The sequence below is a fragment of the Anomaloglossus baeobatrachus genome, chromosome 9 (genome assembly GCF_048569485.1).
Source record: "Anomaloglossus baeobatrachus isolate aAnoBae1 chromosome 9, aAnoBae1.hap1, whole genome shotgun sequence".
Classification (NCBI taxonomy): domain Eukaryota; kingdom Metazoa; phylum Chordata; class Amphibia; order Anura; family Aromobatidae; genus Anomaloglossus; species Anomaloglossus baeobatrachus.
In genome coordinates this window covers 202,066,212-202,092,921 of record NC_134361.1, presented here as the reverse complement: position 1 = coordinate 202,092,921, position 26,710 = coordinate 202,066,212, and the positions used below count along the sequence as shown (strand labels likewise).

Here is a 26,710-nt window from a genome sequence, read left to right as displayed (position 1 = left end):
CCTGGAGATAAGGTACCTGGCATGGGTGTGCCCCGCTCGGGGGGGGGGGATTTCTAGTGAGTCTGGGACCAGAGGGTCACAGTGCCTTATTGTCATGTCTCCACCGGAGTCCGCTCCTGTGACTTCTGCTCCGATCACCAGGCGACGCCGTGTTCCCGCCATGGATAGTGCTGGTGATGGGAGATGAGTCAGTGCCCGTGGCTCTGCTGTTTCCCTGGAACCTGCAGTACCACTGGCTGAATGTATGTGGCGTGTGTCTTCCAGCTGAAGTTGCCATCATTCACCTGCAGCCAATGGGAAGACACCACACCCTTCTTATTCCCCCTCCTGTCATCTGACCACTGCCAGAGATAGTTCTATTCCTGGTTCCTGTGTTATTTGTATAATGATTCCTGTGTGCTGATCTGTGCTTGTTTCCTGACTACCCTCCTGTCTGCTGTTTATGTACCTCGCTGCCCGATCCGGATTTGGCCACTGCTTGTTTTCTTATTACATCCTTGCCTGCCGATTCTGTCCCTGTTCTGCAATTCCTGGTTTCACCCTGCCTGACGACTACTCTCTCGGACTGCAGCCTTCCACAGGTAGTGATCTCCAGGGCCCTGTGTAATTCCAAATCCCTGTATAGGGGTTAAAGGGTTTCAGGGTTCTGGGGGTCCTGCTTGGTGAGTGGCTTCCCTCTAGCCTGTCCATTACATCCCATCTGAGTCTGTGGATCCAGGCAGGCATTACACTTATTGTGCGTATTTTATGTTTTGGTGATGTAGAGGTTAAGGACTCTTTTCTAACTTGCTGTCCTTTGGAGCCTTAATCTCAGGTGCTGCTCTTTTTGACCATTACCCTTCACTATAAAAAGTCACAAGTCTTAACATCTGATGCCGGTGATAGATTCTCATAACTTAACTGTTTCCCCTCTGGTATAAATAGTCACACATATTAACATCTGATGTCGGCGATAGATTCTCATATCTTATCTGTCTACTTTGGTAGGAGCCAGACTCTGTAAGAAGCTGTGACAATTGCAGCTATGGTGTTATCTGCATTTCAGGAACTTGGAGAGGCTTGGAGAAGCTTTCCTCATCTCTCTTCTTACCTTTGTGTTGTATTATTGCAGTGATGAGACTAGTGCTCACAGCAGCCTTCTCATTAGCCAGGGTGAGTTCAGGGCAAGCGAGGGTCTTGGCACGTGATCAGTAATGAACGGAAGAAATCGTATAGGGACTTGTAACCCCAGCTGCAGCCACTTCCTTCTGCTATAAGTATCTACTCCTCACTCCTTCCCACGTTGGCGAAAGCTCAAATCTATGCTGTTCACTTGGCAGAAATCAGTCTCTGGAGGAAGCTCAGGTGTAGTTTCAGTTGCAGCTGAGAAGTTCCTGCTGGAGTTTTATTTGTTGTATCTTTCTCACATTTGTCTTTCCTACCTTGTGTTGTCTTATGTCAGTAGCAAGGCATCTCACTAGCCTGCACCACTCAGTGCGAAGTTCAGGGCCAGTGAGGGCCTAGGCAGGAGATCAGCGTACGGGAGGAAGGATGTTAGGGAGTGCACGGAAAAGCCTCAGGTGAGTGTAGGAGGGGACCCAGCTCCCCTCTCCTTTGTGCCAGGGCTTACCGTTGTATCATGTTCCTGGTGTACCCTACTTGTTGCAGCGCTTGCTGGAGGTTCCCTTATTCCTGGCAGAACCCCAGTAGTCACTGCATGACACCACCGCAAGATGTGTATATATGGGAAAGCCAACCGGGTCAATGGTTCAACTAGCAGTTAAGAGTATGGTGGACTTAAGTCTTAGGTAATCTGTCCACATGGATAAAATCATAAGGTTTGGTTTGCGGTGATGGACACTTGAGCTATCCACCAGCCCTACAACTTACAAATACATTGGGTCCTAATGAGGACTTTAGTGATTCCTTCATTGGAAGGCACCATTCTACCAAGTCAACTTATCGAATCTCTGCCATGATGGAGGCATCCTGATTAAGTACAATTGCTGGAACATGAAAAAGTCAACTACGAAGACAGGTTGCAGCATGGACTACATCTCAAAGTATCATCAGTAGAAGAATTTGACCTTTTGAGTCTCATGGATTATGTTTTGATGGTCAAGAAGCCATATATAAGCCTGGGATCACCATGCACAATGGCAGGTAAAGATCTACTGGTATGAGCTTGATTGTCATGTCCAAAACAGACCTTACCACCGCTCAGTAGCCAATCTAATGGCAAGTCTTTACATCGGAGGATCTAAAGAGCAGCTTACGAGAACTAATATGATATTATTCTACGTAATTTTGGAGATATTGAGAAGTCTAACAATGACATATGGCATTTTGGAATGCAAACATGGATTCTCTTCGGAGCCATCAATAAATCTGTTCTGATTTTGGATGCCAGCCGCTTGTAGATGGGAGCGAGTTGGACTGGCCTTTTGGAGAATTATTATTATTGTTTATTATTATAGCACAAATTTATTCCATGGCGCTTACACAGACACAAAACACAGACAGGTATAGAAGGAAAGAGGACCCTTCAAACAAGGTCTCACGGTCTACAGGAGGTGGGTGAGGATACAGTAGGTGAGGGAAGAGCTGTTCATGCGGCGACACAGTGGACTGAGGTTACTGCAGGTTATAGGCTTGTCAGAAGAGGTGGGTCTTCAGGTTCCTTTTGAAGCTTTCCACGGTAGGCAAGAGTCTGATGTGTTGGGGTAGAGCGTTCCACAGTATGGGGGAGGCACAGGAGAAATCTTGTATGTGATTGTGGGAAGAGGAGATAAGTAGGTAGTAGAGAATGAGACCTTGTGAGGATCGGAGGTTGCATGCGGGTAGGTACCGGTAAACTAGGTCATAGATGTATGGAGGAGACAGGTTGTGGATGGCTTTGTATGTCATGGATAGGGTTTTGAACTGGAGTCTTTGGGCAATGGGAAGCCACTGAAGAGATTGGCAGAGTGGAGAGGCCAGGGAATAGCAAGGGGAGAAGTGTATTAGGGCGGCAGAGTTTATGATAGATTGGGGAGGGGTGCAAGAGTGTTAGAAAGAAGGCAAAAGAGCAGGAAGTAGCAATAGTTGAGGTGGGAGATGATGAGGGCGTTCACTAGTGTTTTTGCTGATTCTTGGTTAAGGACTGTACGGATCCGGGAAATATTTTTGAGTTGTAGTCGGCAGGAGGTGAAGAGGGCTTGGGTATGTGGCTTGAAGAAGAAAGTAGAGTGAAGGGTTACCCCGAGGCAGCGAGCACGTAGGACTTGGGAGAGTGAGCAGCCATTTACTATGATGGATAGGTCTCTTAGGGGGTTGAGGGTTGAGAAGCCTCTTGAACCTTGGTTGGCCAATTTTACACAGTGAAACTTCAAAAGAAGAGGAGGTCCTAATACAACAAGGTCCAGAAGAAGACAACTAACATTTGGAGGTAGCTTTGAAATCAACTGTAGAAATGTGTCTAATGTTGTTGCCAGGAAATAGTTAATATTTCAGGTTTCTATGTTAGTCAATATACTAAAAGGGCTTATCAGTATCATATCAGGAAGCAACACTTCCCCTTTATGTGCAGGAAAGCATCGGAAACAGCTTGCAGGATGCTTTGAGGGCTGAGGGAAAGAAGACCATGGGAACGGAAGCCCAACGAGCCTACAGCTCTGCTCCGAATGTGAAAGCTGAGATTTTGTTTCTTGTCTTTACAGTTTTCGAGGCATGAGGTCATCCTCTCCAGTTCCGCAGAGCTCATCACTTTACATTATGCCTGTATAGCAATGAAGGAAACACTGGGGGACGTCTCTTTCAATGTGTCCAGTCTTGGCTGAGGCTTTCATTTCATATTGACCAAGCTTTCAAAAAGTTTGGTTGGAAACAGACCTTGCTGCATTGATCTTGATAATTGGCTCAACATGATAGCCTATGATGACCCATTTTCTTAACAAAGTGGTGAGGACCTATTGACAATCAAAATCAGTCAAGACTGTACAATTTTGTTTTTGTGGCTGGTGTTGTAAAGTTGTCCCAAATCCATGGCTATATGGGTAGCATTGTTGTTTTGCTACTTCTAAGGTCAATCTGCCGACAGATCTCCTGCTGCTTCAGCTGGCCTTCTCCAATGCGTTGTCCATAAAAGTTGCCCAGCTTTGGACAATCCTATGCCAACCAAAATAAAATGAACCCCCATGATTACTTAATTTTGGTTAGGAGTCTACCAGATATAAGTAATACATTGTTTTATGGTGGAATTTTGTACTTATTAGAGTCTTGGGTTGGTGAAGACCACTAAATGCATCATATCCTGGTGAGAAATCAGAGGCATTAGAGACATTCAGATTCAGAAACAGTATAAAAGTTAAGGATACATACTTTGGTTTAGGGGTTCCAGAGTTGCGACTCAAGAACAGACAGCAGAATGATGACCAAGCAATTGTCACGTGTATAGGGACAGACTTAGGGCTAGCTCTCACCTTACCATCTAGACCGTGGACTTTAAACGGATTTCTTTTCCTTTTGGCACTCGTAGGGTTACTGTGTAGCGCCCCACGGGGCAGGTGTTTTAACCTAGTAATTGCTGGGCGTGGGGTGCAGATCCTCTGCGTCGTCACTGGGTGGCCTGGCCCGGTATCGTTGCCCCGATGCGTACAAAAAGGAGGATAGGAGGGTCGCAGGGAGAATGGAGGTAGTAGTCGGAGGTTTAGGAAAGTCTTTAAAGGTGATCGTGACACCACCAGTGGTACGGAGCCACGGATGGGGGCCGCCGCTGTAGGGTCTCTCACCGGGACAGATGTTAAGTGCAGCTGGGATGGTGTTGCTCCCCACAGGCGGAGCGGGATTACCCCGGGGAGGATGGCGGAGGACGAGGGTGGTGGTAGTTCCTGCTGGCACCGCAGCGCTGGGCGTCGGTTCTGGTTAAAGGAGAGGCAGAGGCTGAAGCTGAGGCTGCGGTTCCAAGAGTTTTTACTCACAGGTTGTTTAAGCGCTGCCCTGAAGTGCCGTTCTCTGCCACAAAGGGCTCCAGCTGATCCCGGATCCGTTGGCGGTCACCGCCAGTGCCCGTGAAAGTCTGTTAGTGAAGTGTCCCTCGGTTGCTATCCGGAACCTGGGCCAAGCCTCCTGCTCCAAGCCACAGGCCCACGAAGAGAGAGGAACACTAACTGAAGTTGTCAGTGCTAGGTGTCAGGTGCTAGGTGTCAGTGCCAAGCTGTGCCCAGGAAGGTTCTGTCTCAAGTGTGATGGTTGCTCCTACTTCTACCCCATGTGGTGCCCGCCCCCGATGCTTGTCTTAGCAACTGGGGTTCAATGCTTCGTGATGGCTGGCTACCCTGTCTGCCCTAGTCCAACCCCCCCCGTGAGTAAGCACCTGCTGTTGTTTGTGTGTGTTTTGTGATGGCACCGGCAAATTAACCCCCTCCTGACCCAGGATAGAAATTACTCCATAAAAGTGGTGCAATACCCTGTGGCGCCTGAAGCCCAAGGGTGCCACAAATGCACTTTGTGTTGCAGCAGCAAACTGGCTCAGCTGGCAGCAGTTAATCAACTACTGGCCGGGATTTAAGCCCTCTGCTTCTTGGAGAGGTTGCTGGTTATTCTATTCAGTTAGGAGCTAGACAAGGAGCAAAGAGAATGTATTGTTTTTACTGCTGCTATCTGCTGTGAATGTTGTAAGTTGCTTCTACCATCTCCTTCTCGTTGTACTCTTACCCATTCACCTTTGGTTATCCACAGGTGCAGGTTTTTAGGAGTGTATGAGTTTTGTTACCCCCGTCTGTTGTTCTGTGTTGGTGGAATTGTAGGCGCTCAATCCCCTGGGTGGTGGGGACATAGTTGTTAGGGCCTGAACAGGAGACAGGGCCAAGTTGGAGGCCCGACCCTGACTACCATTAAGTCTAGTGTTGGGATAAGGGACACCTCAGGGTTCCTAGTCGTAGGGTCAGCCTAGGAGCCCTGTACCATCCATTTTCCCCCTCCATTACAACAATCCTTTATGATCTAATGTATGGTCTCAACAGGCTCATAATGGAACTTTAGATGAAATTTCAGAAGAGGTAGAGGATATACAGCCGGGTCCAGGGTACAGTAACAGGATCAGTTTGGGGTTTCAAGGTGCAGGTACAAGTCAACAGGTTTATACCTCAAGAACCTCTTACTTGCAAAATAAAATCCAAAGGCATGAAGGACCAAATTCGGCTTTAGGCAAAGTCCAGAGAAATTGGCTAAGGTTTGCCTAGCCTAGCACAGGTGGCTCAAAATCTCACTGGCATCTTCAAAACTTGGATTAGGTCAGTGGTATACATAGGATATGAGGACTCAGGTGCAACTTTGACACCATCACACTTCTAAGCTTCCAGGGCTGAAGGTGCCACCATCATATTTGCATGACTTGAGTATTTTTGGAGACTACATGCACATGAAACTTTTCAACACCCACTAAAATGGGGATGAGGGCAACCTAAAATAGCCAGCATTCTCTCGAGAGCTCATGGCCACCGCATTCTCTGTTTTTGTCGTACATACGCCTTTGAACGAGACAACGCAAACAAATATGACTGTCTACAATGGATTGACTAGAGAATCTTGAGAGTCAAGAAAATGGAGAAGGTCCAATAAAGGGGAATCATGAAGATCTAGACCTAAGTTGATGTATCCTGACAAATCAGCCCAATTTCTAGTCTTCCTCACCGATATCTGCTGTGCTCCTGACTTACAGATATGCCTACTTTTTTTTGCCAACAGGTCTTCATTGTTTACTTATGCTATTTTAGAGAAACCAAGGATTGCTAATCATCCGGAGGTACAAATCAAGAAAATGCTAATGTGCTTGATAGTCACAGATCAAAATTACATTAGAAACAGATGGAACTGAGGAAAATATTAAACAGAACGGAAAATGTTTTCAAGAACAAATGGCATCTTTCGAAAGGAAAAAAAGGAGAACTGATGGCTGTTTCTAGTGTGCGCTCTTTATTATCTTTCCTGGGTGAATCTTTCAGTGACGTCCTCCATGTGGCTTCAATCAGAGTCTTCCCGAGATGGACTATTCAATATCTCTGGTACTTCTTTCTGTGTATTCCTCAGGTGTCTTCCCATGGATGCTCCTGATGAAGAAGTTTGAGAACTTCAAAACGTGTTGAGGATAAACTCACTAGTACATCTATACCACGTATGGGAATTATTTGTGGATACTCACATCTCTGATTCCCGAAAAACTTTCTTGAGTGTTTCCAGCAGTTGACCCATTCATTGTACTTGGCACATATGTCCTCTTTGATGCCAACACTTCTTTGATCCCCTTTTAGAGTCTTCCCAGGTAGCCTGTTTAATATTGGTGAGTTTTGTAGCTTATCTAAGTCTTCTCCATGTGCTTTCTTCGGTATCTCTATGGGGTGAACTATTTAGTGTCTCTGGCCCAAGTGCCCCCTTTTATGCCTATACTCTCTTTATATGGTCCACTCTTGAATGTCATCTCTGAGTGTCCTATTTAATGACTCTGATCTTCTATAACTTCCCCATGTATTTTGCTTCAATGTCTTACCAAGGTGCTCTCTTCAGTGTTACCACCAAGTCTCTTAACTAGTGTCTCTGATTCCTGTGCCCCCTTCAGTGCCTAAACCTCAGATTCTTGCCTATGTCCTCCATTCAGGGTTTTTCCCTGGTGATCCTTTCAATTCCAGGTGTTTCCTCTAGTCTTCCTCAGGGTCTTTCTTCAGGATCACCAACAGCTGCCCTGCTCAGATGCCTAAACTTCTGTCTTCCCTAGGTCCTCCCTTCAGTGTCTTCACAATGTTCTCCTTTTAGGGTCTTTCTCTAGTGATCCTTTGAATGCCAGGTGTTTCTTCTAGTCTTCCTCATGGTATTTCTTCAGTATCACCAACAGCTGCCCTGCTCAGGTGCCCCCTTTAGTGCCTAAACGTCCGTCTTCCCTAGGTCATCCCTTCAGTCTTTCCCAGGTTCTCCTTTCAGTTCCTATACTATGTGTTTCCTTTAGTCTTCCGTAACTACCCCAAATGGCACCTAAGGGCCCCCCAATAGTCACAGTTGATTGCTTACCTTGGCTTGTTGTACTGAAGTATCGATTTGTACTGACTTCCCGCTGTCTCCATTTTGCCTGCTAGTAGATCCTTCTTCTCTCGGCCATTGAGCTTGGGACCTCTCGAAAGCAGGAGCTTCTATCAGCCAACCAATGGCACAGCCTGTACCTGGTATCCTTACTCCTTGGAGCACTCCCTACTATTTTAAGAAGGCCCCAGAGCTTATAGGAGTGTTTTTGGATTTGTATAATAAACCACAGTGCATTTGTAAAAAGGTGCAATTTATTTTACTGAAAAATCGTACAACAAATGATGAATATACAAGTCATTAATTAAAAAGACATTTCCCCGTACTTGCATAATACATTGCTTTATCTTCCCTCCTAGACGGTTATTGTGACAGGTCAAGGAAGGGACTTCTTCAGTTTCTCACCTTCTCATGGTCAGTTTGACAATTTTTGGGACATACAAGAAGGTGATAGAATGAAAATTGCAGAGTACAGCAACCTCTTCCTAAAATACCACCTGGATAGAAGGTCTAATACTGAGAATCCTACATTTTTACATCAGACGTTTTCATCTCCGAGGAAGAGTCCACCATTTATCAACATCGAAAATACTGCTCGAAAAAAATAAAACACTGAAATACCATAATACTCTGGGAAGTCATGCTTAGACAAATGCATCTGGACTGGTTATTTGCCAACATCAACCAACCCCCATTAGTATTTGATCATTTGCTACAAGAAGTTGATCGGAGTTGTTGGTCGTATTGGACGTACTCTACAATTTCTGACCAATGGACTATAAATTGGCCATAGGTAAGACTTACTGCCAAAAGCGTAACATTAGTTTGGACATTGCTACTGTCCGAACATGTACATTCCTTAAGGGGCAGAAGATTAGGGTTGGTGTCCACTCTTGAATGGTAGACTTAAGGGGCAGAAGGTTGGGGTTGGTGTCTACTCTTGGATGGTAGACTTTAGGGGCAGAAGATTGGGATTGGTGTCCACTCTTGGATGGTAGACTATATAGTCAGAATTTATGGATTTTCGTAACGTATGTTTCACCCCAAAGTTTACTGAGATGAAGCTAGCTGCTCATAATCTAGCACCGATTTCTCTTGAGATTGAAAAGATCGAACAATGTGTTACCACCAACCAAGAGTAGACACCCAAAATTATCAGCTAACCACAAGCAAACCTCCTAAGCCCTCATTAGATTTTTTTATATCTGTTGAGAACAGTCTAATTTCTTGTAGGAGCATTTTCACTGCTCATCCAGTTCATGGTATTTCAGAATGACAGACCATGTCACCATCCTGCTCTAAGGCCAAAAAGCCAAGTGAGATAAGCCCAACTGTCCAATTCAACCAAGCACTTGATTGGTGAATTTAGATAAGTGGAACCATTAGTAGATCATGGTGAATGGTCAACCTTAGCATTGCTTCTTGAATTTATGACACCAAACTGGCCAATGGGATCTGCTGACCATCTAATGTGCTGACTCTCCCCAACAGTAGACATTGAGTGGACAAAAGGATTGGTAAATTGGATTTCAACTTGACCGATGGCTTAATCTAAATTCTCATTGCAAAGCAAGCTTTCTGATCTTCCAAACATGTCCATTACTGGTCCATCTCATTTGATTTTTTTAGGACATTGACCAATTGACTGGGTCATTTTATCTCCCAGTTCTCAAATTCTTTAGCAGACAATATGAAGCTGAAGTGGAAATTCCCGGTTGCCTTCATGAATAGGTCTAGGTTGTCCTCTCGACACGGCCTAAAGATAAGATAGGTGAGCAAATAGAAAATCAATCTGAAGCCACCCCCCATGCACATTAGATAAAAGTTGTCCAAATATGCCAATTTTTGAAACATCGGCCAATCATCTGATGTGTATTGGGGGCCTCCTGATCGTCATCTGTTGGGGAAGAGAAGGATTGGGCAGTTGACATTTCAGAACAAGCTTTCTGATCAGTGATCTTCCAAACATGTCCAGTAGTGGTCCATCTAATTAGTTTTTAGGACATATTGTTTTTGTGCTGTCCTATTGAGTCATTTTTTCCCCCTGGTTCTCAAATTCTTTAGCAGACATTATGAAGCTGAAGTGGAAATTCCCGGTTGCCTTCATGAATAGGTCTAGGTTGTCCTTTCTCGACACGATCTAAAGATAAGATAGGTGAGCAGATAGAAATCAATCTAAAGCCACCCCCCATGCACATTAGATAAAAGTTGGCCAAATATGCCAATTTTTGGAACACCGGTTGATCATCTGATGCGTATTGGGGGCCTTCGTCATCTGTTGGGGAAGAGAAGGATCGGGCAGTTGACTTTTCAGTGCCCAAGCCTCTTGTTTCCGGACAGTGTCTTTCTCCCCTTTTTCCGTTGAGAACTCACAAGCTCTCTGCGTTCTTGTTTATGGTGATTTGGGAGAAGACTGCCGAAAGAATGTTGTGTAAGGCCAACTTTATCCCATGAAAGGGACTTTCTAAAACAAGATTCTACAATCTTTAATTCCTTTCTTTGCCTAAAAGAACAGATTTGTGAAGGTCTGGTCTGGTCTATAGCTAAAACGTCTTATCTTTGGTTATTGCCTACAATGTACAGAGGTTTTAATAAGGGAATGTTTCATCGTTGTGACTCATTGAGGACATCTGCAGCGCTGTCAGGTGACTCCGCAGCATCGTGTCATCACTGACTGTAGATGTCTCACTTTTCTTTTTTTTTTCGGGATGGGATTAGAACATGAAGTCTTTGTAATACGCTATTTTCTCAAGTACATGGAATTCAATGAGCCAATAATTATCTGTGATGTCCGTGTGCTGGCGAGCGGTTTTATAATTAAAGCATTATTCATTATTCTTAAAAGAATAGCCACATGATTAAAGGACTGAGACTTACCATAAATATATAATTTTTATGTTATTTTTATAAATCTGGTAAATTCCCTTTGTTCTCCCGATTTCGACGTTATTTTTCTTTTCTTCCTGAGCCTTTCCTTTCCAGACATATGGCTCTTTCTTCCTAGTCTTTTTTTTTAACCAAGTGGGTGTGGTCCTCATGGGGTTTTTTTAAGGACCATGCCCAGTTGCTAAAAGACTAGATTTACATACAAGGAAAAGTAAGCCATATATCAGGAATGGTAAGGCTCAGAATCAAAAGAAGAACATCGCCGGATTCAAGAGAACAGGGGCATTAAAACCCCCCACATATTTAAAAAAATCTGGTCTAATTCCCTTTGTTCTCCCGATTCCGACATTTTTTTTCTTTTCTTTCTGAGACTCTCAATTCCTGAGATATGGCTCTTTCTTTGTAGTCTTTTTTTAGCCAAATGGGTGTGGTCCTCATGTGATGTTTTAGGACCATGCCCAGTTGGCTAAAAAGACTAAATTTCATACAAGGAAAAGAGGGTCATATCTAAGGAATGGAGAGGCTTGGGAACAAAAGAAGAACATCGCCGGATTCAGGAGAACAGCGGCATTTACACCAGGTTTAAAAAAAAATACATATTTAAAAAAAATCTGGTCTAATTCCCTTTGTTCTCCCGATTCCGGAGTATTTTTTCTTTTTTTCCTGAGCCTCTCCATTCCAGAGATATGGCTCTTTCTAGTCTTTTAATTTTTTAGCCAAGTGGGTGTGGTCCTCCTGTGGTGTTTTGGGACCATGCCCAGTTGGCTAAAAAGACTAGATTTAAATACAAGGAAAAGAGGGCCATATCTCATGAATGGTGAGGCTCAGAATCAAAAGAAGAACAGCGCCGGATTCAAGAGAACAGTGGCATTTACACCAGGTAAAAAAATACATAATATGGTAAGTTACAGATCTTCTTTAAAGGGATGGTTCAAGTTAAGGATACAGATTGTGAGGTCTGAGAGGGGCATTACATATGGACTCCGTGTTCATCTTTGTGCCATGCCCACTCATGCCTTGCATTAGCTTTTCATTCGATAATTGTGGTATTGCCACTCAGCTCTTAAGAAGTGAATTGCAATACCACACACAACCTGTGGTCAGAAGTGGCACTATTTTTTGAAAAAGGCAGACATTTTAATGTATTACTTAGGATCTGATGACATCATTAAGGCATGATTACTGCTGTGCCTCAGTAAACACAGTTCTAAGCTGTGTTATCTGGTGCTCTACCGAGGCACCATGGAACAGCACTCAGAGTAGTTGCGGCACCATAATATGGCCGTACCGGCTCCAAGTGACCTAAGTCTAGTGCTATAGATTGATAACCCCAATATTTTCTTTACAGCTAGCTGGGAAATCCTACTAAATTCATTCATGCTGGTATAACTATTTTCATAAAAAATAAATTTGCACTTTGTGAATAAAGTTATTTCTACTACTGAACTTCATGTAGCTTACATGTGTATTCCATATGCTCCCCTGAGTATTCTGGTTTTTGTTTTATTCAAATCGGCCATACGCTGCCAGAGATATGGACCTTTAAATTTAGTGTATGGTCTTTACCAATGGGGTGGTGTTTACAATGTAATTATTCATAGCAGCCTATAGACACACCCCTGAGGATCCGGTAGCTACAAAAAGGGTTATATCTCTGGAATCGTATGACGGATTTTTGCGAAACAAAAACCGGTATACTCAGTGGAGAAGTGGGAATTAAATCAGAGCAAAAACTTTCCATTTTTTGGGTCACCTTTAAGGAACCCCTTTTCTAGCTGCCCAATGTTGACATGCAGAGCTGAACTCATTGTGCTTTATGTGCTGCAGTTAAATTTACTGAGTTGGTTTCATCAACAAATACATCTGTGCTACATCGTATACTCAGGAGTGGCCTCCCTCGATACCAGCCGATGACGGGAACTTCAAGCAGCAGAATTAACTGGTTTGAGGTGGAAGCAAATTGTGACGTGTCAGTCAAAATAGACAATCGTTTAAGGATATGGTGCCACTGTGTACTGGAGCCATACCCATTTTAAGGGGGTAAATCCTGGGGCTTCATAGCAAGGGTTAAAATTGGGCCCCTGACTAGCATAACAATGAGTGATAGCATCATGGGGCCCTATGGTAGTGACAGAGGATTATTTTCCTCTCTCTAACCGCTTAGATTCTGTGATAAACATCAACCAATGCATCTAGGGTGTTAAACTTATTTTTTTTTAAAAATCACCTGCAATACCGTACATGGCCTATGGACAAGGGTGGCGCTGTTAGTGAAAAAAAAAAGTATATACTTTTTTTTCTAAAAGGGTAAACTCTCCATCATGTGGCTTGGACAGCAGCACTACACTTAACTCTTTTGTCTCCTATCTGATGTTACAGACGCTATTGCTGATAAAGTAGTGTATAGGGCAACATTACTCACTGATCTCATCAGAGACGATGACATTCACTGTTACTAAAGGATTAAACAGCTATTATAACAGTCATTTTAATATGGAGTGTTGTGGCTGCTACAGGCTTCATCTTTGCCACAAACCATGGGGTTCATCACTTTAGAACATCAATACTAAAAAGAGGAAAATATGAAAATAAGGAGCTAAAAAAAATCCCCCTGTTGAGAACCACAGACATCAGCTACAATATTTGTGGAGAAACCATGCTATTAAATTTCCCTGCAGCTCCCCCACAGGGGAAATGAAGTATTACACAATTGCTACCAAAATAAATGGGCAGGAGAGGACAGGTCCTCCAAATTGAGAGAGACTCTTTACAATCAGTATCTTAATGTGGCTTAGCGATGAAGACCCTGAACCCTACTACTTTAAATTAGGGTCTATGATATGGAAAACCCCATTAAAAGCTCATTTTAAAACTGTAACTAAACTGTTTGTTTTCATGAAACTCGCAAATCACTTAGTTAGGGGATTTGTCTTCATTCTTGTAAACAAAATGCATATAAGTGGCTTTTCCCCTGTCTATTTTCTTGCCTTCAGCTAAAATTGATATCTCGGGGAGTACAGATGATGGCAGTGATGGGTCAGCTCAGCCCTGTATCACTAACTCTAGGGATCAGCTTGGCAGGAGAATGTTTTGATTGGCCCAACACCCAAAGGAGGAGATAGGGGCTGAGCTGACCCCTCCTCCTGACACATCACTGCCATCAGCTGTACTCCACATGAGTACATTATTATATCAATGTCAAGAAAATAGATGGGTGAAAGCCAGGATTGGAAACCACTAACATATTTTGTTGTTTTTTTTTTTACTAAGAATTAAGACAAATAGGGATTAATTACCCAAATAAAGTGATTTGCAAAGTTTCATAACTTTCCATACTGGAGAAAATGATAAAAAAAAAATTAAAAAAGTTTAGTTACAGAAATGATGGCAGTAAAAGTAAAGGGGTACAAATTTTTAAACTCTGCAATATAAAAAAAACCTATACATTTATTTGTATCCTTTGGTCACCGCACCTTGTGCCTCGCATTTGGAAACCATCTCCGAAAAATAGGCATTTTTTCCAATTATGGGAAATAAAAAATAGGCTTAAAAAATAGGCTTAAAATATCAGTTTTTCTTTAAAAAGTGCTAAGTTCATGGATTTCTGTTCCCCGTATGTGACGGAATTAAATGGAGCATATACAGTTAAGGTGAATGTCCGCACTTGAAATCAATTCTGGCTTTTTTTTTTCTAAAAAATGTTGTATTAATTACCTCTTTTATTACATTTCTTATTATATAATTTGTGTGGTTTTGTCTGTCTAAATCTTCCCAATAGACAAAAATGTTCAAATTTGCACTACCAGAAGCCACCACTAGAGGGAATTAAGAGCTTACTTCAGTCAGTATGCAGTTGACTATTAAGCTCCCCCTAGTGGCAGCACTAGGAATTGTGAAAAACAAAGAATTTCAGAACCTAAATTTAACTCACTTTAATAAACCCTTCTTCCTATTTTTACCAGGTGGGAGTTACATTAATACATTCTCATCTACTATACAATGTATATTAATGCATACTGGCCAGCTTTGACATTTCAGGAGTCACTCACAAGAGATTTCCACCCCTGGGTTAAGGCAGCTGAGAGAACTAGACACTTTGTATTCTCTGCAGTCATAAAAGGTATAAATATTCTTCAAAAAAAGGCAAAAAATAATAATAAAAAACATTAATTTCCCTTGTTCGATATGGTCAAATCTCTTAAAAGGATCTTATTGATCTCCATGACAAGTGACGATGCCCATCCCGCACTGCAGGGCTATGGAGCATATGTAATAATAGTCAATTATGAGCTGTACGCAAACAAAAAGCTTGTCAGCCGCTTGTCAGCCCACGTCAGTTCTTTAAATGCCAGAAGTAATCCTGAGTTCTTTATATATATATATTTTTATATTTGTTAATATATAATAGCCCGGGGCCTGAGAAGAGTGGCATCATTATAAAAGTTGCCCATGGTGTAACGCGTAGAATGGAAATACTATACAAAAGTCAAGAAAGAAACACATGGCTTTGCATGTTCAGACCCAACCTAGGTTGGCCTGGACCCATCCTGTGCGGCGAAGCCGAGTCTGATCGTTGTATGTGGGTTCCAGATGGAACGTGAATATTCGCCACCTGCTCCTTCACTTTGTAAACTCCTCAGGATTTTATCATTCCAATCAAGCAACGAAAAAAACAAATGAGTCAGTCCTTGTCATGATCCATCTCGATAACGTTCCCGAATGGAGCTTCTAATTCCCGGTTGCGTAGACTTCATTTAGAACATCTGATGCCTCTGCTCTAAAATTCAGCAATTAAAAAATAAGATACTAACCCATATGATGCTGGAAGGGAAAGTATACTATTGATAGTCTACCCGGTTGACCTCCAAGGGTAAAGGCTACAATGTTCTGACGCTGGTCCTTGGTGGAGAGAGTCAACAAGAGTCTACTGTAAGGTCATCTTTCGGTTTATATACTTTGGTTCTCTTTTGCTGTCCCACATCTCATCACTCTTCCGTTATACCAGATTTGCCCTTATGAGATGAAGATTTTGGAAATACTCTCAAATACATTTGTATCTCCTTCACCTTTTTACATCCATCGATACGTAGACTGGAAACGTTAAGATATAAGTCTAAGGTATTTTCATGTTGGTCTTCAAAACAATTCTCAGATGGTCCACTATATCTGAGCTGCTGAAGCCCATAAAAAAATGGTCACAATGAAGCTCTCGAAGAACGTTCCTACGTGGAGTCCAAAGAATCCAGTTCAAAAACATCATCACTGGACGGACTGGTGAAGAAGGAATGGCCAGGTGGCCGATTGTCATCGGGGCTACTGAGTCCTAAGCTTTTCTCAAAATCCAGCAGCTGACCCATAAAGTTGAAATTGGGAGAGATGTTGGTTTTCTTGCGCTTGACAAAATCGTAGGCATCGTTGAGGGACAGGTTGAGTTTTTGCATGAGGTAGGCGACAGTGACAGTGACCGATCGACTGATACCGGCCAGACAATGCACGAGTACCCCACAGTTGTGGGAAGCTGCCTCATCTGTGAAAAGAAATGGATATTATAAAAATGGAACATAAAAGGCTTTGTTTGAAGGTAATTGTTGGGTGACTCCTAAGAAAGCCACTCCGAGAATCTGTTGTCCTTGTCCCTTTCATCTACTGCTGCTTTCATTTGTATCCTCTTAGACGAGAGATGATTGACTCCTAGATTATATGCCATAATTATGGATGTACGATGCCTGCAGGACATCTAATGAGGTTCTCCAAAGAGTTCTGCTCTATCATCTGGAGAACATTTCCAATTCAAAAACAATTGTGTCAATTTCTGACCTTTTTCAAAAATCTAGAAAACTATACATATATCAAAGTATTAACCTATACACTATATTCTCAGCCCTGGCATTGTTTAGACAATACCATCATAAAGCTTCATTACAAGGAGAATAGTCACTATACAGAGGGAAGTGTTAGAGAAGATGCCACCAGAAAACCATTCACCATTATCGAGAAATCTCTATGCCTTCATCGAGCAAAACAGTGAGAGTGATGTAAAAATAGCTTGAAGACAAAAGCAATAAGTGGTGAAGAAAATAGGAGGAGGGATATCCATTAAGGTAACCCTATCCGGGAGGCAGAGAGGAGCCAGACAAGGTCAGTCTCAAGGACGTGAACAGATAAACATGTCCTCAAGATGCCCAGATACAGACACATCAGGGATATCAACACAAGTAATATCTACTGCGCCTGTGTTGTGATTATTATTTTAAAACCCTGGTAGAAATATAATAATACGAGGAATGGCTAATTAATGGATTTCTACATTTTAGAAGGGTCCCTGAGGTCATCTGTGCCACGGAGGACAGGACCGATCTCCATTCTGCACACAGGACCCACTGTCCAAATTGTTAATCAGGAGTGCACTACTACCCAGCAAGTAGGAAGCAAGGAGGCAGAGGAGTGATGTGCTCCTGAAGACCAAAATTGAGATATCCTTCTACATTTTAGAAGGGTCCCTGGGGTCATCTCTGCCACAGAGGACAAGACCGATCTCCAGTCTGCACACAGGACCCCCTGTCCAAACTGCTAATCAGGAGCGTACCACTCCCTGGCAAGCAGGAAGCAAGGAGGCAGAGGAGTGATGTGCTCCTGAAGACCCAAATTGAGACATCCTTCTACATTTTAGAAGGGTCCCTGGGGTCATCTGTGCCAGAGCCCAGGACCGATCTCCAGTCTGCACACAGGACCCCCTGTCTGAAATGATAATCAGAAGCGCACCACTCCCCAGCAACCAGGAAGCAAGGAGACAGAGGAGTGATGTGCTCCTGAAGACCCAAATTGAGACATCCTCTTTAAAAGTGTATCTCATACACAAGAAATGCCATAAATGTATAATCCATGCCAATCCCACCAATGGGACCCCAATGTATCTTGAGAATGAGGCAAATGCAAGCTGATTTTAAGAGGCCGGAAATTCCAACCATCCTTCTGCTGACAGGTAGGGGGCTTCAGGTTCTTAGGATACGTTTGGGTTTCTTTGATGGGACCCACATCTACTATACATTTATGGCATCTCCTTAAATCTATTAGATAGGAATACGGAAAATCCCTTTAAGGTGAAGGATTGGTTGACCCAACATCTCGGATCTAAAGATGATGATGATTATTGATAACAATCTCATACTCACCAATGAACTCAATGGCTTCCGGGAAAAACTGAGACAAGTTCTGACTCCAATGGTCCGATATGGGAATCTGCTTGTAATGGAAGTCTCCATCCTTCTCAAAAATATTGGGAAGATTTGGGGTGACATTCAAGATATAGCGAATACCAAGCTTGGCCAAAGTGTCCATGTTTCCAGAATCTCTTGCGCTGCCCAAGTACAAATGGGGCAATATTTGTACTGGGAATGATGGGGGCTGGTTGCGTGGACTCATGCCTTCGGAGTCTATCCCACTCAATGGTTCTCGGTCAAGGTCGGATTCAACATCTGAGCAGTCGGAAGCAATGCACAGGCCTCCGAGTCCTAATACTGGAGTTGGTGGCAAAGGTGAGCTACTGGCACAACTGGTAGAGTCTAGGTTGGTTTCACAATGGTGAGGAAATTCAGCCTGGAACTTACTGAAGCCACCTGCAAAGGAGAACCATAGGTGAATCATCCAATAAAAAATATCAAACGCCTACAGAAAATAATGGAAGGTAAAGACAACTCAATCTGTAACTAAAACTCCAATGTTCTCTGTCCATAACTAGGACCTTCAAGTTCACATCTTTGTTTTGTTGTCTTTGGGGACTTTCTAAAGTTTTTTTTACTAGGTTTTCAGGACAGAAACTGGCTTTTTACACACATAGACTCTTTGGAAACCGAGAGTAAACTCCAAATCCTTCTCAAAAACTCGGAGGTTCTTGTCACGATGACTTTGGGATAGCAGAGAACTGGGGCTCCTAAACTGTCCCTCAAACTAGGGGATCCTATGCTATCCCTAATCTAAGGCATACTCCTAATGGTGGAGATGCCTGAGTCTCCTTCCTGGCCCTGCTTCTGACCACCCTATGCTATCCCTAATCTTAGGGATACTGCTAATGTTGAAGATGCCTGAGTCTCCTTCCTGGCCCTGCTCCTGACCACCCTATGAGATCTCTAATCTTAGGGATACTCCTAATGGTGGAGATGCCTGAGTCTCCTTTCTGGCCCTGTTCCTGACCACCCTATGCTATCCCTAATCTTAGGGATACTCCTAATGGTGGAGATGCCTGAGTCTCCTTCCTGGTCCTAGTCCTGACCAGTCCTGATCTGATTCCCCCTCCCCCAGGGAGAAATGGAACAGGAGTGTGTAAAAAAAACACAGATAAAGACAGATAATTGCAAACCAAAACTCTGTCACACAGCACGCACACAGGATAAGACAATAAGAGATTCAGGAGGAAGAACAAGAACAGGAAGGAAACTTCAAAACAACAGGGGTAAACTCCACAACTGCTTCAAGCAATAAGCACAATTTCACCAGAAAGTCTGGGACACCCCACCTTACAGACCAGCATGGAATAAACTATAGCTGGCATGGGTAGAAGGATTCCACCAGCATAAATAGGAGGAGAGCAGATGTGATAGGTCTCCCCACAACATGTGATTAAAGGAGCAAGCAAACCGACAGAGGTTAACTCTTTCTAGCCTGCCTATGAATCAGCACACAGCAGGTAGACGCCCGAGTCTGTCTGTGTTGATCCCAGACACCAGAGCTTTACAGACCGCAAGCACGGGAGTAAAGTCTCATACACGGATTAATTAAAATGCCTAAATCCTAATCCCAATATAATCTAAAGGTATTTGCAATGTATCTCCTGGCATTTCCGGCTGCCCATAAGGTTTTCCTACAGATCAGTGACATCCAGCTTTATCATTATGTAATAACATTCATTTAGGAGGTAAATGGAGTGTAATGCTGTGTCTAAAAACTGCCACATAACAGTGCCATACATGTCTATACGGCTGGTGCCACACAATAAATACATACTAGTGTCACAATAAACACACAAGAGTACCATACAATAGACGCATACTAGTGTCATGCACTGAACACATAATAGTGCCACACAATAAAAACATTCTGGTATCATACACTGAACATATACAATTTAATACAATAGTGCCATACAAAAAAATACATACTAGTATCCTATACACAATATATAACAGTACCGTACAATAAACACATACCAGTATTATATATAGAACATATAACAGTACCATACAATAAACACACACCAGTATCACATACAGAATATATAACAGTACCATACAATAAACACATACCAGTATCACATACAGAATATATAACAGTACCATACAATAAACACATACTAGTATCACATACAGAATACACAACAGTACCATACAATGAACACATACCAGCATTATATATAAAATATATAACAGTACCAAACAATAAATATATACCAATATTATACATAGAATATATAACAGTACCATACAATGAACGCATACCAGTATTATATATAGAATATATAACAGTACCATACAATAAACACATACTAAGATCACATTCAGAATATATAACAGTAATATACAATAAACACATACCAGTATCACATTTAGAATATATAACAGTACCATACAATAAACACATACCAGTATCACATACAAAATATATAACAGTACCATACAATAAACACATACCAGGATCACATACAGAATACACAACAGTACCATACAATGAACACATACCAGCATTATATATAAAATATATAACAGTACCAAACAGTAAATATATACCAGTATTATATATAGAATATATAACAGTACCATACAATGAACGCATACCAGTATTATATATAAAATATATAACAGTACCATACAATAAACCCATACCAAGATCACATTTAGAATATATAACAGTACGATACAATAAATACATACCAGTATCACATACAAAATATATAACAGTACCATACAATAAACACATACCAGGATCACATTCAGAATATATAACAGTACCATACAATAAACACATACCAGTATCAAATACAAAATATATAACAGTACCATACAATAAACACATACCAGTATCAGATGCATAATATATAACAGTACCATACAAAAAACATACCAGTATTAGATATAGAATATATAACAGTACCATACAATAAACACATACCGTACCAGTAGCATACACAGAAAACATAACAGTACCATAGAATAAACACATACAGAATATATAACAGTACCATACAATAAACACATACCAGTATCACATACAGAATATATAACAGTACCATACAAGAAACACATACCAGTATCAGATACAGAATATATAACAGTACCATACAGCAAACACACACATCAGAAATCACATTCAGAATATATAACAGTGCCATACAATGAACACATACCAGTATTATATATAGAATACATAACAGTACCATACAATAAACACAAATTGGTGTAATGCACTGAACACATAATAGTGCCATACAATGGGAAAATAAAATAATGCTATATAGTATACGGATATACTGTATGTAAATAGCCGCCTCGTACAATGAACCCATTCAGGGCCGGCATAATTGAAGCCATAGGGAGAAATGGTGGTATCCATCACCTGTGTCCTTCTAGCTTGCCCTGACTGTAGGGGACATGACCTTACTGGTGACATCCGGCCCCTTGTAAATCTATATGTGCTGCCTCCTTTTTGACTCATGGACCGGGTGGTGGGTAGGGAAGGTTGGAATGATGGACCGGGGGAGGGTAGCATGCTCCATGTTCAAATTTTTTACCTTAGTCTTTTACACAAATTTTAGTTTTTACGTCTCTTCTAGATTCTTTAATCTTATGCTATGAATTCCCATAATCTGTTTCAGGGTTAATTGTATAGATTTGTTTTCCTATATATATGGGATCCATTGCTAGAACACATGTCCATAGTCTATAATTAGTTCTAATTGCTTATATTTCTGCGTTTCCCATCCCTCTCGGCTCCCCAGACTGGACCGTTTCCTGGTAACTGGAAGGAGCGCATACCATTTTGTATATAGCGTCGCACGCTGAGCATGAATGGGCTGTAATTGGAGCGCCTGCATTTGTTTAGTTTCCACATTTTGTAGCTTGTTATGTAAGACATTCAAAGAAAATACCAGTAAGGAAAAATAAACACGTGAAGATGGCGATAGATGTAAGGGTTTTTTTTCGGTGTGTGTGTCTCTTTAAATTCAAGCAGGTCCCCAATGATCGAGTGATCGGCTATAATGATCATGAAATACTGCAGTGGCCACTAGAGGGCACATTTGGTATTACAGGCAACTCAGTTCACTCTACTGTGCACTAAGGCTGCTTTCACACTACATTTTTTTAACATGCGTCCTGCACGTTTTTTTAACGCAAAAACTGATCCAGTGCAAATGCGTTTTCATTTCAATGCATTTGCAATGGACTCGCGTTCACGTGCGTTTGCGTGCAGTTTAGTCAGGATCCAGCGACTTGCAGTTTTTTAACTTTTTTCAAAAACGCTACTTGTAGCGTTTTTGAGCTGCGTCCAAGTCGCTGGATCCTGACTATACTGCACGCAAACGCATGTGAACGCTGGCATGCTGATAGACAGGATGCTGTTTGGCCAGAAACCAGCCTGGCGGGATCAGTCTCTCTCTCTGTCTCTCCCCTCTCTTCTCTCTCTCTCCCCCTCTCCTCTCCTCTGTCTCCTCTCTTCTCTCTCTCCTCTCTATCTCTCTCCTCTCTTCTCCTCTCTCCCTCATCTCTCCTCTCTTCTCCTCTCTCCCTCATCTCCTCTCTCCCTCATCTCTCCTCTCTTCTCCTCTCTCCCTCATCTCTCCTCTCTTCTCCTCTCTCCCTCATCTCTCCTTTCTTCTCCTCTCTCCATCTCTCCTCTCTCCTCTCTATCTCTCCTCTCTATCTCTCTCCTCTCTTTTCTCTCTCCTCTCTCTCCTCTCTCTCCTCTCTCCATCATCTCTCCTCCCTCTCCTCTCTTATCTCTCCCTCTCTCCTCTCTTCCCTCTCCCCTCTCTTCTCCTTTCTTCTCTTCTCCTCTCTCTTCTCTTCTCCTCTCTTCTCTATCCTCTCTTCTCTCTGCTCTCTCTCCTCTCTGCTCTCTCCTCTTCTCTCTCCTCTCTTCTCCTCTCTCCTCTCTTTCTCTCCTCTCTCCTCTCTTTCTCTCCTCTCTCCTCCTCTTCTCTCTTCCCTATCCTCTCTCCTCTTCTCTCTCCTCTCTTCTCCTCTCTCTCTTCTCCTCTCTCTCTCTCTCCCCTCTCTTCTCTCCCTCTCTCTCCTCTCTTCTCTCTTCTCTCCCTCTCTTCTCTTTTCTCTCTCCTCTTTTCTCTCTCCTCTCTCCTCTCTCTCTCTTCCCCTTTCTCTCTCTCCTCTCTCTCTCCCCCTCTCTCTCCTCTCCTCTCTCTCTTCCCTCTCCTCTCTTCTCTCCTCTCTTCTATCTAAGGGGCTAAACTATCTAAGCCCCTATTCCCCTGCCTCTCATTGGGAGTTATAACCTGGCCTTGGTTCTTCTCCAGACCTCTGCTGTCTTCATCTTGTGTGTTATTCAGTTGTTGACCACGCTTTGTTACGATTCTGACCTCTCTGGTTTACAACTGGTTTAAATGACTCTTTCTCTGCCAGCCCACTCCACCAGCCAGCAACCTAATTGTGGTTTGAACCTGGCCTTGGTTTTTCTCCAGACCTCTGCTGTCTTAATCTTGTGTGTTATTCATCTGTTGACCTTGTGTTGTTTTTGTGATACGATTCTGAATGCTCTGGTTTTGAGCTGGCTTAAATGACCCTTTCTCTGCCAGCCCACTCCACTGGCCAGCAAACCATCTGTAGATCCATTCCATTGGGCCCAGTGTAAGTTTAGATCCCTGGTAAAGGGTGAAGACCTGATGGATAAAGTGGGTAGTTCACATCCACCCTATTAAGAGTTGCCAGGCAATCATGAACAGAACTACATTTCATTCCCCCTTCCCTGCACAGGGATCTCTGCACAGGTCATGGAACGTGTCCACAAAATACTCTATCACAGAAGTCTAGATCCCTGCGAGAGGATGAAGACCTCATTGACAAAATGGCTAGTTAAAATCCTTTTTGTGGACGCCCCATTAAGATGACGCCCTCTTAAATGATCCTTTCTCTGCCAGCCTGCTCCACCGGCCAGCAACCCCTGTTTAGATCCAATCCAGGGGCCCCAGTGGAAGTCTAGATCCCTGCTAAAGGGTGAAAACCTGATGGACAAAATGAAAGTGTAAATTCTTTCCATCGGCGTCCTATTAAAAGCTGCCAGGCTATCATGAACAGAGCAACATTTCATTCCCCCTTCCCTGCACAGGGACCTCTGCACAGGTCATGGAACGTGTCCACAAAATACTCTGTCACAGAAGGCTAAATCCCTCCTAGGCTGGATGAAATGACCCTTTCTCCGCCAGCCCGCTCCACCGGCCAGCAATCCCTCTGTAGATCTGTCGCGGGCGGGGAGGAGGGTGTCAGCACACTACGCTCACCCCCTCCTGCTCGGGTCCGGCGGTCGCTGCTCAGTGGTGGCTCGAGCTGTAGGCTGGATCCCGGGGGTTCTCGAGCGGCACTCCTCGCCCGTGAGTGAAAGGGGTTGGTTGGGTGTGGGGATTGTTTATTGTCCGTGACGCCACCCACGGTTGTGGTGATTGCACCATCGCTGCTCTGGATGGGGATCCCGGGGATGGTAATGCGGAGCAGCCAGGTGTTGTGTTGCCCCTCCGTGGGTAGGGGTTGGTGATCCCGGGGCCCGGTGATGGCTTGGGGGGTGCAGGGCCTTGTGGGCGCAGGGACGCGGGGGCAGCGCTGTGCCTTGCGGCACTGTGGTACTCACTCAGCCTGAGACGTTGACACAGTTTTTACGGTAAACCAAACGGCTGGTAAGACGGTCCCACGGACGGCTGCACTTGCTCTCCCGGTAGGTGACGGTGATGTCCCTTTTCCTAGCACCTTGGTGTACTTGTTGGTTGCGATGGGTCCCCACCGGTAACCCGCTCCCCGGCTTCAAGCTGGACCGGAGGAGCTCTACTCTTTGCCCGCAGGTGCTGGCCCTAAGAAACTGGTGCCTTGGCGGTGGCGGTGTCTCTCTTACACTGGCTGGGCTGTTGCCTTCAATCGGGACTTGGTTGTTGGGGGATCTACGTCCCCTTCACTGACGGATTCGGCAAATTATGGCGACTCCAAGCCTTGTCGGGGTCCGAGAGGCCCCTGCCCTGGTGCTGACTGTCCTTCGGAACACTGCTCCAGACCACCGGGCACACAGCCTACGGGGTCCTTCCAGGAACTTCCAAACGGTCCCCCTGCAGACAGTCACCGCCGTTGCTGACCTTGCTGACCTGCCCTGCACTCAGCTGGACTCTTCAGGCTTTGCACACTCTTTCTGTTCTGTCACCACTCCTGCTTTCCTCCTTTACTACTTTTCTTCCTTCACTTTCACTTAGCTGTTTACTTTAGCCCTGTCTGGGCTACTCCTCCACTCCTTCCACTTCCTCTTCCCTGACTCAACTGCCTGGTACTTCCCGCCTCCAGAGCTGTGAACTCCTCGGTGGGCGGAGCCAACCGCCTGGCCCACCCCCTGGTGTGTATCATCAGTCTCTGGAGGAAGGCAACAAGGATTTTTGGTTAGCTTAGATGTTCCTACCTGGGATGTAGGGTGTGGTGGTGTGTGACCTGTGTCCCCTGGCTTGCCCAGGGCGACACAGATCAAATCCAGGGGGCTTAGTGTAAGTCTAGATCCCACCTAAGAAGGTTAAAGACCTGATGGCTAGTTCAAAACCTTTCCTTCGAAGCCTATTAAGAGCTGCTAGGCTATCATGAACAGAGCTACATTTCATTCCCCCCTCCCTGCACTGGGACCTCTGCACATGTCACGGAGTCTGTCCACAAAACACTCTCTCATAGAAGTCAATGAATATCTCCAGACTAGTGCTGTCTAGGGCACATGTTCTAATGCCTATCTCTAAGTTCTGAAGCTTAGACAAGATGACCAACCACATAATTATTTACAAAGAACGGAATTAAGGAATCAGAAAGCCAGAGGAAACTTCAGGAAATTATGAGGTCTTGGAATCTCGATCCATCATCAAATGACCATCTTCAAAGATAATATGATAAGTTAGAAGATGTTCTTAGGTGGGTTTCCCACAGACCCAAGAAATAGAGGATGGTGTTACCCGTCTTATACATAGACCTCTACGTTCTTGGGCCACTGTTCACTGTCTCATGTGACCGGAGATCTCCATGCAATGAATTACAGCACATCTTCACCCGGAGAAGCGAGGCAACAAGTGGACTATTGACCGGTGCCTTTGAGAAGGGCTATAAATAGTGGTTGTCTCCTCTGAAGGTCTCGCTATTGGCAGACTGATTTTATAAATGCTGTGAGTTTTCTTTATACTGAAATTATCTCATGTGGATGTCACTTACTTGACAAGAAAAGTGAAGAACGTAATTCATGGTAAAAGCTTTGCATTTTGAATATCAAATAGTACAATCCCGGAAAGTTCCCGCAGTCGCTTAGTTCCAAGCAGCGAATCAAGGATTCAAGACTTTCCCTGCATTATCTCTGTGACTTAAAGGGGTTATTCAATGAACAATATTTAACACCTACCTAGAGCAAACCCATCGATCACGAGAATGGGGTACTGTGTCCGCCACTTCCGGCTGCTCAATTTATACCAGTGACACAGAACACCCATTCATTGGATTGATGTGGATCCTTGTGGGTGGACCCTCAGCGATCTCCGCCACTCCCGACTGCTCAATTTATACCAGTGTCACAGAAC

General features: G+C 43.6%; 1 protein-coding gene across 1 annotated transcript in view; it reads right to left on the bottom strand.

The window, feature by feature from the left end:
- Positions 1 to 8,278: 8,278 nt before the first annotated feature.
- Positions 8,279 to 26,710, bottom strand: part of DUSP9 (dual specificity phosphatase 9) — a 49,630-nt gene continuing 31,198 nt past the window's right edge. Inside the window, exons 4-5 of the mRNA XM_075324262.1 lie at positions 18,087 to 18,530; positions 8,279 to 16,441 (exon numbers count right to left, since the gene is read on the bottom strand). Of these exons, the coding sequence (XP_075180377.1) occupies positions 16,137 to 16,441; positions 18,087 to 18,530 (749 nt within the window). The 3' untranslated portion in view covers positions 8,279 to 16,136. The remainder of the gene's footprint in view (positions 16,442 to 18,086; positions 18,531 to 26,710) is intronic.